At 44.1% G+C, this 13,145-nt stretch overlaps 1 protein-coding gene across 4 annotated transcripts in view; it reads left to right on the top strand.

Annotated features, from left to right (window-relative positions):
• The window catches only part of MAP2K6 (mitogen-activated protein kinase kinase 6), a 109,643-nt gene that overhangs the window by 49,463 nt on the left and 47,035 nt on the right, over positions 1-13,145 (top strand). For 3 of the 4 annotated variants that reach the window (XR_009761257.1, XM_061615662.1, XM_061615661.1), the window contains exon 2: positions 11,456-11,522. Coding sequence is in view for 2 of the 4 variants with exons in the window: in XM_061615662.1 (XP_061471646.1) it covers positions 11,456-11,522 (67 nt within the window). In the remaining 2 variants the exon portion in view is untranslated. Of the gene's footprint in view, positions 1-5,888; positions 6,024-11,455; positions 11,523-13,145 lie in introns of those variants that run through there. The other variant, XM_061615663.1, reaches the window with a different exon arrangement.

A 13,145-nucleotide genomic window follows, 5' to 3' on the forward strand; every position in this document is an offset into this window, starting at 1 on the left:
TTTTATTTTGACGAATCTGTTTCTTGACGATTGCCATTAATTGCTTCGATCCTGGGAACTGCATTTTGTTTACTTAACTATTGGAGAGATAAGGCTGTCTGCTCTGTTTATACTGTGATGTCACCAAGTTTGGAGTATTAACCCAATTGTTGCTGAAATAAGAAGTGGTTTTCCTATATTTTTCTTTTAAAATGGCAATTAAGAAAGTGGCTGAGAATCTGGAAATAACTATGTTTCAGAGAATAATGAATGAGATTGAGATAACGAAAATTGAATTGAGTAAAATGAAGCAGGAGATTAAAGATATAAGGGTCCCTGTGAGAGAGGTGACCCTGGAAGGGGTCCCTGTGAGAGAGGAGACCCCGGAGATTGGAATAGGGGTCCCTGTGAGAGAGGAGACCCTGGAGACTGGAATAGGGGTCCCTGTGAGAGAGGAGATCCCGGAGATTGGAACAAACGTGGAACAGGAACAAGATTTGGAGTCTATGGACTTTAGAAATAAAATCTATTGTTTGGAACTCAATGTTATCTCTGAAGAAATTAATGAAGATTCTAGAGATAAAGTTATCAATGGCATGGATTATCTTCTGGACTGGAATGATGTGATGGAGCCCAATATAGAGAAAATCTATGGAATTAACTGCAGCCATGTGACAATGGAAAAACTTTTAAGAGATGACCCAGTGTATTTTGAAAAAAAGAACAGAGATATGATTTTACAGCAGTATTTCAGCAACTTATTCAGAATGGATGGCAAGAAAATATTTGGGATAGAGGTAATTCCCATCAGACTCTTATTATATGACTATGGCTTTGACAGCAAGATTATTATGGAATACTGATAATGGAAGATTGGATATTGAAATTACTGGACTTAACAAGACTACTGAAGATGGAAGATGGAAAATGGAACTAATAGAGATAATAGAACAATGGCTACTGAAATTACTGAACCTAACAGATTCTGATGTGATGGATTAATTGAAATGTTTATTTTGACTATGGTTATGACAATAAGATTATCATAATTAGTAATGAGATGGATTAATCGATATGCTTATCTGGAAAAAAAAATTGATAGATATATTTCTTAAAGAATTGAAACCTCTCTTTGACTTTTTGTGGAAAGAATAAAGTAATGTTTATGAGATTTGATGATTAAGTAAGATAACTACTGGAGGAAAGTGATTTTATAATATGACTTAAGAGACAGGATTGCTATATATTATAGACTTATAACTGATTTGATCTTTGACAAATGGGAAGTCAATATTTTACTCTTTATTTTTTATTTTTGTTTTTTTTTTTTTTTTCTTCTTTTCTTTTTTTCTTTTTGTTTAACTATTTTTGATTTTGTTTTTTGTCTTTGAATGTTTTATGATTTTGTCTTGTATGTTTTATGAAAATCTGAATAAAAATTATTGAAAAAAAAAAAAAGATAATAATAATAATAATAATAATAATAATTTAATTTGTGTGTCGCCTATCTGGCCTATGGCCACTCTAGGCGACGTACAATTCAATTGCAAAATGCATCACAATAAAATACAAATAAAATACAATATAACAGTAAAATAGTAACAGTTCAGAGTAATAGGCAATTTGTGCTAAAAATTAACCCTCCCCGGAAGTCCCAAAGGCCTGTCTGAAGAGCCAGGTCTTCAAGGCTTTGCGGAATACGTTCAGGGAAGGGGCATGCCGAAGATCGTATGGGAGGGAGTTCCAGAGAGTGGGGGCCGCCACTGAAAATGCCCTCTCTCTAGTCCCCACCAACCTAGCTGTTTTAGTTGGTGGGACTGAGAGAAGGTCCTGAGTGGCTGATCTTGTCGGGCGGCATAATTGGTGGCGCTGGAGGCACTCCATCAGGTAAACTGGGCTGAAACCGTATAGGGATTTAAAGGTTAATACCAACACCTTGAATTGAGCCCGGAAAATAACTGGAAGCCAGTGCAGATCGAACAACACTGGGGTGATGTGTTCCCGGCGGCGACAATTTGTGGGTAGTCGAGCTGCAGCATTTTGTATAAGTTGCAATTTCCGGACCGTTTTCAAGGGTAACCCCACGTAGAGCGCATTACAGTAGTCTAAACGAGAGGTGACCAGGGCATGTACTACTAGTGGGAGCTGATGAACAGGCAGGTAGGGTTGCAGCCTACGAATGAGGTGTAATTGATACCAAGCTGCCTGGCTCACTGCTGAGATCTGAGCCTCCATGGACAGCTTGGAATCAAGAACAACCCCAAGGCTGCGGACCTGGTCCTTTAGGGGTAATCTCACCCCATTGAACATCAGGTCAACATCACCCAACCTACCCTTGTCTCCCACAAGTAGTACCTCAGTCTTATCAGGATTCAGCTTCAACCTGTTCCTTCCCATCCATCCACTCACGGATTCCAGGCACTTGGACATGGTCTCCACAGCCAACTCTAGCGAAGCTTTAAACGAGAGATAGAGCTGAGTGTCATCCGCATATTAGTGACACTGCAGCCCAAATCTCCTAATGATTGTCCCCAGCGGCTTCATATAGATATTAAATAGCATGGGAGAGAGGATAGAGCCCTGTGGCACACCACAATTGAGAGGCCAAGGGTCTGAAACCTCCTCTCCCAATGCTACTTGTTGATGCCTATCGGAGGGAAAGGAATGGAACCACCGTAATACAGTGCCTCCTATTCCCAATCCCTCCAGGCGCTGTAGAAGGATACTGTGGTCAACAGTATCAAAAGCCGCTGAGAGATTGAGGAGGACAAGAAAGGTGAATTCTCCCCTATCTAATGCCCTCCTCATATCATCCACCAGAGCGACCAAGGCTGTTTCAGTTCCATGTCCATTCCTGAAACCCGATTGGTATGGATCCAAATAATCCGTTTCATCCAAGTGTGTCGACAACTGATTAGCCACCACTCGCTCAATGACCTTGCCCAAAAATGGTAAATTCGAAATTGGGCGAAAGTTATTCAAAACCTGGGGATCCAAGGAGGACTTCTTTAAGATGGGCTTTACAATTGCTTCCTTGAGGGCTAATGGCATTACACCCTCCTTCAAGGATGCATTGACCACCGCCTTAAACCCCTCACCCAGTTTCTCTTTGCAGCTCACAAGGAGCCATGATGGGCAAGGATCATTTAGACAGGGGGTAGGCTTCACAGTCGAGAGCACCTTGTCCACATCCTCAAAAGGGAGAGGCCGAAACCGATCCCATTCGACTGGCTTGCAACCGGCCAACTCTGTTTCATTCACTGCATCCACAGCGTACGGAATCGAGCTCCGCAAATGTTCGATTTTGTCAGCAAAGTGCTTTGCTAACTTGTCACAGGAGGCCTTAGACTGTTCCAAGGGTTCCTGGGCAACTGGACCGACCAGGCTTCAGACCACTTGGAACAACCTCCTGGGACAGCACTCTGCTGACGCAATAGAGGCAGCAAAGAACTTCTTTTCTGCCTTTATTGCCACTTGGTAGGCAGTTACTGCTGCTCTAACCTGTGTCCGGACATCTTCGGAACGGGATTTCTGCCACCGGCGCTCTAGTCGTCTCACCTCCTGTCTCAGATTACGCAACCGTGGTGTATACCACGGTGCTAACTGAGTTCTGTTCAGGGGGAGAGGACGTTTCGGTGCCACCCGGTCCAGGGCCCTGGTGATCCCTTCATTCCACTCCAGCACCAGGGTGTCAACCGAGCGGCCTTCAGCAGGTTCCAATTCCCCAAGCGCAGTCAGGAATCCTTCTGGATCCATCAGGCGTCTGGGGCGAACCATTCTAATAGGTCCTTTACCCCTGCGGAGGGTGTGAGGCATCGAGAAGTCTGTTTACCAGGTAGTGATCTGACCATGACACAGGGGTGGAAGAAACCGCCCCCATCTTCAGATCACTCCCCTCCCCCCTCAGGACAAACATAAGGTCGAGAGCATGACCGGCTACATGGGTGGGCCCAGTGTTACTAAGGTGCAGTTCCCAGGAAGCCATGGTTTCCAGGAAATCCCGAGGGGCCCCAGTGAGAGTGGTCTCGGCATGCATGTTGAAGTCACCCAGCACTAATAATTCTGGGGACAACGCCCGCACAGCCAAGACCACCTCTAGCACCTCGGCCAGGGAGTCTGCCGTGCAGCGGGGTGGGCGGTACACCAGCAGGATCCCTAAACTGCCCTTTGGGCCCAACCTCCAGTACATGCAATCAACAAACTTAGTCCTATGTAGAGGAGGTCTGGTAAAAACTAAAGACTCCCGATAGATGACTGCCACACCCCCTCCCCGCCTTCCCACCCTCTGCTGTTGTGCATAACGGAAACCCGGTGGACACATGGCCTCAAGAATGGGAGCTGAGGCCTCATCCAACCAGGTCTCCGTAATACATGCCAGGCCTGCCTGTCCATCCAAGATTATATCATGGATGTGTGATTTTTTTGTACTACAGACCTGGCATTACACAACAACAGTCGAAGGTCGGTAGGAATCCTGCATCCCCCAGTTCTCGTCTGGTTTTGGACAGACCCGGAACACGGGATGGGTACTAAGCATCTATCCCATGTTCCCCTAATCTGGCATGGTCTGCCCTCAGTACCACTCCAGCGTCTGCCCTTTAAATGTCCAAGAAGGGAGAGGGAAGCACACTATAGTGCATGTATCCAATCCCCAGAATTCTCCGTGAAGAGAACTAACTGTTAAACCACTCTGGCCACTGAAGCTCTGTCAAGGGAATAGGAGTCTCCTAAAAACTCCTCAGCACCCTTTACTAACTACACTTCCCAGGATTCTTTGGGGGAAGCCTTGACTATTTAAAGTGGAAAAATTTCTGGTGTGGCCCCCTGCTTAACCAAGTCAAACAGCTGTGAATCTGGCTTTTAGAACACTGACAGTTGGTTCTTACTGAGCATGCCTGCGCTATCATAGACTCCAATGCTTATTTATTTATTTTATTATTTTATTTATATCCTGCCCTTTCTCCCAGCAGGAGCCATGTTAAATTTCTTAGATTAATTAAAAATCAGCCATGCATTTTAAAAACTTTTAAACTGCAGAAGATGAAGGTCAGTATGGGGCAAGGTCAGTAATAGGATTACATGTACTCTGTGAACATGGCTGATTTTTAATTAATTTCAGCAAATTATGAGACCACTGACAGAAAAAAGTCCAAAAGTGGTCTGGTTTTTCTCTATCTTTACACTTTGAAGTCTTGATTCTCTCTGACTGTTTTGTGTATCTCCATGAAAATTGAGAGGGTTGTTAAGCAAGCGTTTCGGAGTTCAGGACTATAAGCTTTGTAAGATTTTGTTTTGAAATGAGCTTATGGGATGCAGCAGAATGGCATGGGGGGATATTTTCAATTTAACATTACGGAATGTGAAAAATCCATGCTGGCTACAGTATATAGCCACTTTTGGCTGTATGATAAACTAGAATGGAGGATTACGTGGATCCTGCTCTACAACTCAGAAAATTCTGAGGGCCACTTTTGCACTATTATGAAATTAAGAGGATGTTATTGCTGCATTAACTATGAAGAAGCCATTTTATTTCAGTGCTGGCTCACTCTTTGTGAGCCACTCTATTAACTCCTCCTTTCCCTTCTCTGCTCCATAAATCTTTGTACGTCACCATTGGTCTTTTATATTTTACTCATTTCTCCCTTTCTGTCTGTACTCCATATCACACTCTGTGCTTGTACCCGGAAGTCCACAAATGCACTCACCAGGTCCCCAGTGATGACTGATCTGGCAAGTGCAGCTGGGAGAGAAGGGCGGGGACGTCATCATCGGAATTGAACCCATCATCCAGCCTTTCTGGCAACTGGTCAGAATAACTGAATGTACGTCCCCAGAATTCCCCTATCAGCCATCTCATTCTAGTTTCTCTTTTGCAGGCTAATTTTTCTTGTTAGAGCCACAATGAACACAGACTTTGCCGCTTGATATAGGGGAGCATCAATCACCCTGCTTACCGTTTAGGCTGGCTCTGCTCTCTCTTCATACTGGACTTCTACAGAAGCTAGCCACAGAATGGGAGACACCTGTTGCTTCTGCCAAAGGTCAGCATAGAGTGAAGGATTCCTCTCCCTCTGAGTTCTAGAGACCTCATGGAGGGGATCTTTATGCAAGGTATATAAAGCAGTGGTGGTCAGTAGAATGGGAGGTGTGTCCCTTTCTGGACCCAAAGATAAAGGCTGATTCAAATATTCAGGAAGAGCTCTAGTTTAGTCCTCTCATGTAAATGAACCATCTCAAATTTTAACATTGATTGTGGGTATGTTGTTCTCTGAAAGTGCCTCAGTATTAAACTGTGCAAAGGGCAGTGGAGGCTCAAACAAGCTAGTTGCTACACAAAAGCAAGGTGGCACAGAGGCACAAGGAAGACTGTATTGCACCGTGTTTGAATTGATCTCGAATATCTGATGAAATGGAACCCCTCTGAATTTCCCTGTGCCGATATTCTGGAAGTATAGCAGAAGTTGTATTGGGTCCTTAAGAACGGCATAGACTAGAGAAAGGAAAATCAGCAGTCCAGAATTATAGCCCCACAGTGCCAGGTTCCTCTTGAGAGACAAATGGTTCTGTTTCTGAAGTTTATTTTGTGTATGTTTGTGGATATGAAGACTGGGCTAGAAATAAGTTTTCCTCAGTTATTGCTGTTTAGTCTGAGGGAATGCAACAGGTAGACTCGGCTAATGTAAGCACAAAAGCCTAATGTGAACATAAGAGCCCTTCTGGATCAGACGAAGGGTCCATCCAGTCCAGCATCCTGTTCCAAACAGCAGCTAGCCAGCTTCTTTGAGGAAGGGTGCAAGTGAGTTATTAAGACAACAACCTTCCCCTGCCTGCTCCCACTTCCCCTGCCTGCAACTGGTATGTAGAAGTGCACTGCTTCTGAACATGGAGGTTCTGTTTAGCTGTCGTGGATAATAGCCATTGATAGACTCCCCTACACCCCATGGGGCACTTTGACAGGTGGGTAGGGCTGCCCACCTCTCTTTTGCCTGACATCACAATGATACCATGGCTCTAAGTACACTCCCAGTTCTTTCTTCCTTTGCAGGCATGGTTTGAAGCCCTGAGCTGCTTTGGGAGGAAGGGCGGGTTATAAATAAAATCAAGAAATAAATCCCTGCAAAGCAACCTTTTTTAACTCAAGCTGGGCTGCAAAGGAAGATTCCTGCTGAAAGTGGGTCTTGCTTTTGGCAGGGTTTGGTTGTACTCAGGAGCTCCCAAATGGGATCTCGCAAGTACTGCCAATCCCAGTGAGGCATGCAGTCAGTGCCCATCAGCTGATCAGCACTGGTTGGAAGTCCCACCTCTAGAAGGGATTGGCTCTGCTTGAGAGCTTCCAAGTGGAATCAGTCCCAGTTGGGTTTGCTGTTAAAAGGCGCTGAGTGCAAGCCCTGCTTGTCACGAAGCAATTGAGAGAGCACTTTAAGGCTCCTGATTGTTCCTTTGCAGCCATGTCTTTAACTGCTCTACAGCTGATGTCATACGATATCAGGTTTGGGGCAGGTGAGTGTGGCTTAGGGACTGCCTCAGACTAAATAGGACCCCTGGTGGGCCTAATTTGACCCATGTTCCCTGTGCCTGCTCTTAAAATAAATGGCGCTACAGGAAAAGAATGACCAATATGTTGATAAACCAAGGATTCACAAATACTGCAGTTTCCAAATAAGCCCCCTTCTTTCTTCTATACCTAAGCAAATAAGACCATCATTACAGATAATTATCTAGGGCTAGTTAATAGCTGCCTTGGCTGCACTGGAATCATTAAGTAACAGCCCTAGAAAATGATACGTAATTATGGTCTTTTTTTGAAGGTAACTTTCCTGCCTTCAGGCCCTCTTGTAGAAATGTAGAAAGTATCCCACTTGTTTTCTAGCCCATCTCTTTATGAAAATACATTATTAGAACATAGTGTTAGCTGTATCACCCATTAAGCATACAGAGTCTTTAAGTCTGCACAAAAAAACCCTGACTGTCTAGATCAGAATCTGAATAGCTTGCCATCTGGCTTGGAACTCCTTGAAGGCCTTGAAGAAGGCCAAACTTAATTTCAGCACAACCCCACTAGTTTTTCTAAAAAGTTGACAAATGTTGAAATTTGGAGGTGGAAGAGGGGTGGGGGAGAAAGTCATTGCTTAAGTGTATCTCAGTTATGGCAGGTCTCTCTGATCCTGTCTCCTACCGACTCTAAACTTTGTACAGATAGGCTGGATAGCTAAGTTCAGTTAGGCCTGGCATTTGTCCCCTTTACATTATCCCTCAATTTTTTTTCAATACACTCCTTCCCTCCCTCCTGCTAGTAGCCTTTGTTTATAAGGCTGCCAAGTCTTGGATTCAAACATTTCGGTACCTGTCTAGCCCAGCACAAATCCCTCAGCAGATTTTGGTGGACCAAGAGCAGCTCAGCGTGAAAACTGCATATTCACCTACAGCAGGTGTAAGGAACCTTTGGTCCTCCAGATGTTGCTGAGCCACAACTCCTATCCACCTCAGTAAGCATGGCCAGTGGCCAGGGATGATGGGAATTGTAATTCAGCAACATTTCTTGAGGGCTGAAGGTTCTCTATACCAGTGCTAAGGTGTACAAGCTAAAAATAACAGCTGGAAGACCAACCCCTTGGCCTTGGCTCTTGTTTTTCCTGGAACTGTCCCACAAACACATTTTAAAATTTGCTAGTATTAACCCAGGCTTCTGTTTCCTTTGGGCTGCTTCATATATTAACTAATGCCTATGCAGGAAATCACAGTCATATTGTGATGCAAGTATGTTTAGTACTTCAGCTACATGGATGGGGCAGCTGATGCGAGCAGTGGGAAATAATGGAAATCAGTGACTGTAGGAAAAGGTAACTCCTGAAGCAGCTTTCATCATTCCTCTTGTGAATCTTTCACACCTATGAATGGTTGGATTTTTTCCTCGTCTTTTTTTAATGGTCACTGTGATGAATGGAAGCTCTGCCTAGCTGCAGTCAGCTTGAAAAGGCCTCAGGAATGTGCTTCTTCTTGCTGGCTGTTGTGCTGTTGTTTGCCCAGTTGTCTTATCATTAACAGCTTGGCTAGGAATCATACTATTGCAATTACTAGAGGAATCCATTAGAAGATCAAGTTGGATTGTGTGTGTATGTGTTGTGGTGGGAGGAGATTGGTTGGTGGTGGCTGTAGTAATGAAAGAGGTGCTGAGTCAGTGTGAGACTGTTAAGTGGAGGTCGTTGGGTTGGTTCACAAGCATGTATGCAGGTGTCAAGGTAAGTTGCCAGATTCAGGGGGATTTCCTTGAGATTGGAGTAATATCAATGCTGCTAATCATTATGCGACAAAACACTTACTGGGTGATACCTGGTGTAATCACCTTGGTTACTTCCTAAAGGAAAAGACATCCATCTCCCCCCCCCCCCACACTTCATAGTGCTGCCTGTTTTTTTTAAAAGCAAGTAAAGAGAATTTGTTTAGTACCTGGCAACCTCAAAAAGAACATTGAGAGCATTGAGGCTAGGAATGGGCGAGGATTTCATTAATTTTGAATTTGGTTTCGGCAGTGCTTAAGGAGCTAGCATAGCATAGGTGAAATTGACAAGCCTGCTCTTTGTTTTGCTGATGTGAAATTGACCTGATTCTCTTGCTTTCTTCAAAGTTGGGAGGAGGGGGGAAAGGATCCAGTACCACTTAGGATGAGGAGGAGGAACAGGCGAAGGGGGAAGGATTGGGTGAGTGGGCACTGGGCAGGCAGACAGAAAGCTGCTTTCCTTTCTGAAAGGAATATATTGTTAGAAAAAATGATACAAGTATTGTTATTTTTCAGGAGGGACAAAAAACAGTAAAAGGAGAAGTTAGTGGGAAAACAAACATGGGATGCAACTGCCTTCCAGTTCAATGGAATGCAATCAAACTGGTAACAACAAGCAGATTCCAACCCTAATTGAGACAGCTTCTTCATACCTATGCTTTTTATATGTATTTGATTTGTGGTGCAGAGTGCAAGGTGCCTTGCTGCTTTTGTCCTCTGTCACCTGCTCCCTGCTCTTGGCACATCTGACTCTGGATTGTACATACTCCCACTCTGTTGAGCTGTCATACTCCGCCCTAGCTCTGCCCGCACATTCACAGGAGTGCCCCTATTGTTGCCTGTGAAATGGTGGAAGGCGTGGCTATCCAAAGTGCACCAGCTTTCTTGCCCTGAGGTTTTGTGCTTTTGTTTCTCCCTCCCCTCCAGAACTGGGGCTTGATCCTAAAATAGACTTGTATATTACACTTGTCTGGCCTGGCTTGTTTGTCCTTTTGGCTTATGCCTTATCTATGTTCAAGCTTAAAATGGCAATCCTAAGTATAGGAGGCCATTGAATTTAAGGGTAACTGAAGTTAAGCCAGCGTAAGTTATCCCATTCCAAATTCCCTTCAGGGGTTGGGCTACTGCTAGCTGAGTCAACGTGAGCCTGGCAGAGGGAAAGCAAGCCTTTAAAATACAGTTGGATGTACTCCAGCCTTTTTGCTAGCCACCAAATTGCCAGGTTACAGGACTGAACTGAAAGAGGTTTGAAATAGGTTATGTCTCTCCTTGCCCCCCCTGCCCCTGGAATGCCCCCCCTTTGGGGACTTACTCTGGCATAAGTTCCACCAGCTTAAATTCCACTAGCTGAGCTCTGGCTGGGCCTGCATAGCCCTAGCTCAGCCAGGACAGCCCTGGCGGATCTTGGGTTTGGATTGCACTGTTAATAGTCTTTTAACAGGGTTCAGGTTAAATGGATTTAAAGAAGAGTTTGGCAGGTCATTGTAGAACTAATCACTCTTGCTGCATGATCCCTGCACCTACTTAATAGAGGCTCACTCCTTCAGACCCAACCACTCAATTTCTTTACTAACAAAGCCTCAATTTTGCCCTTGGGCTAAATTCTTCATTCATGCCATTTTTAAAAAATAAAATGATGAATTTGTCTCCCTTATTCCATGTTGCTCATTTTTGACTTTGATGGATTTCAAAATATCTTGGGGGTAGTGGGGGGGGGGAGATCAGGAAGAGCCAAGGCGGAGGGCACCAAGCTGTTAAAAATGGCAAGGTCTTTCACAAAAACTGCTTTTAATTGGAAGTCATGCTAAGGTGTGCATTTTGGTTTACTAAGTTTTCCCCAGAGATCACCTGAATTTTTTTTTCTTACCACGCTGGAAAAGTGTTTTTTGTAAAAGAAGTATGGGACATGTCAGGAGGCCATATTACTCCGCCATGTTGAATGCAGCATTGCGAATACACAGATGTGTACCTAAACTGTTGGCTGCAATTAAAACTTGAGGTGTATAATCTAAATCTCAACAAAGAAACTTTGTTTTGAACTCTGTGCTGTTAGCATTCACCAAGAAACCTGGCTGTGTCTACGTTAAATTAGATCAGGCACTTAAATCAGGTGTTACAAACAAGCCCTATGTTGCAAGATGTGACTGAAACCCAAAGAAAAATGATTCTGATTTTTTTCTGTTCTTCATTTCACAGGCAGGAGGAAAAATCCAGGGTTGAAAATTCCTAAAGAAGCATTTGAACAACCACAGACAAGCTCTACGTATGTCTTAAAATCTCAGTATCATAGCCTTGGGGTGGGAAAGCCTGAAGGGTTGAAGCAAGGGTCCTTAAATGTCAACTTAGCTCAGTGGTTTCCAAACTTATTCCTCAAGGACCACTTGAAAATTGCTGAGGATCTTGGCAGGCCATTTAATAATTTTTCTGCTGGTTGTAGCAATTATAACATGCTGTGCTAGATGCTGTATGATTTTTAATTGTATCGTTTACAGACCTGGCACAGACTACCTGGACAAAGTTCATGAGCCACTGGTGTTCTGCAGACCACAGTTCGGGAAACCCTAGCTTAGCTTACTTGCCAGCCATTATTTCTGGTCATCCCGATTCCCCCCTCCCCCTTAAGTCCTCAGAAATGCACAGTGGCATGGAAGAGGAGATGGGGGTCTTCTCTCATTTGTGCAGAATATATAGAACAAGAAATGGTGGTAGTCTTTCTACTGCTTGAAAGGACTTTTGCTGTTTCTTACCACCATTTTGTGGCTGCTTCCTATTGGACTACGACCTGGGAGACCACGGTTTGAATCCCCACACAGCCATGAAACTCACTGGGTGACCTTGGGCCAGTCACTGCCTCTCAGCCTCATGAAAACCCTATTCATAGGGTCACCATAGGTCAGAATCGACTTGAAGGCAGTACATTTACATTTACATTTGCCTGCTTGAAAACTACAATGGAAGTGAAGCCTCCATGGTAGGGGCCTATGTGGCCCTAGGTGTTCTGCTTGCCAGAAGGTTGGATGTGCTTGCCCCTGGTGAATAGATTTGTGGATGCTTGGCTTGAAGCAGTTGTTCACCAGAGGGGATTGTTAACAGAGCCGCCATTCAGGATGGTGCAGGAGTGACAAAATAATGGAAGTAAGTGACTCTACAACCACTCTCAAGTTAGCGAATATGGAATTAAGGCCTTTATTCTAAGAGTTCAGTGCAAACATGTTGTAGAAGCAGAGGAGGAGAGAAAGGGAAACTACCTTTTTTACCACTTTTCTGTTACTGACTTTATTTACAAGAGAGTTGAGGGTCAAAATTAAGTAGCCAAACGAATGCGAACCATGAGCAATGCAAACCTGAGCAGGTTAGCATGATAATAAAAGGCGGTGTTTGTTGTAGATTGATTTAGTTCATTTTGAAATAAGGACGATGATATGAATGACCGTAGTTCATAGAACCAACTCTGCATGCACAGTGGGCTTTTGACATAAAACATTTTTTAATGGCAAACTCAGGTATGTTAAAAGCAATCCAACATAATATTTACGGGGCTGTGTTTCAATAGAGAGGGGAAAATCCTAGGTTTGTATCCAGTGCTGTGCAAATAGAGTTCTGCCCATGCAGTGGGATTTTCCTTTCCTCTTTTCTCCCTGCATGCTCCCCTGGTCTGCTCCAGCAAATTTAGAGGGTGGGGGTGGGGCTAAAGGGACAAGGAGAAAGCAGTTCCAGTGCACATGCAGAGGTCTGTTACACAAATGGAACTGCAGAATTGGATACAACTCATAACCCATGCTTTGCTGTGTGTACATCTCAGGTAGGTCTTTGAATCGTGGCCATAGACTGCCAGACTGCAGTAGCGATTCTCAGATTGCTTTTACATAGTATTTTGCAAATTCTT

This window comes from Rhineura floridana, chromosome 3 (assembly GCF_030035675.1).
Source record: "Rhineura floridana isolate rRhiFlo1 chromosome 3, rRhiFlo1.hap2, whole genome shotgun sequence".
Lineage (NCBI taxonomy): Eukaryota > Metazoa > Chordata > Lepidosauria > Squamata > Rhineuridae > Rhineura > Rhineura floridana.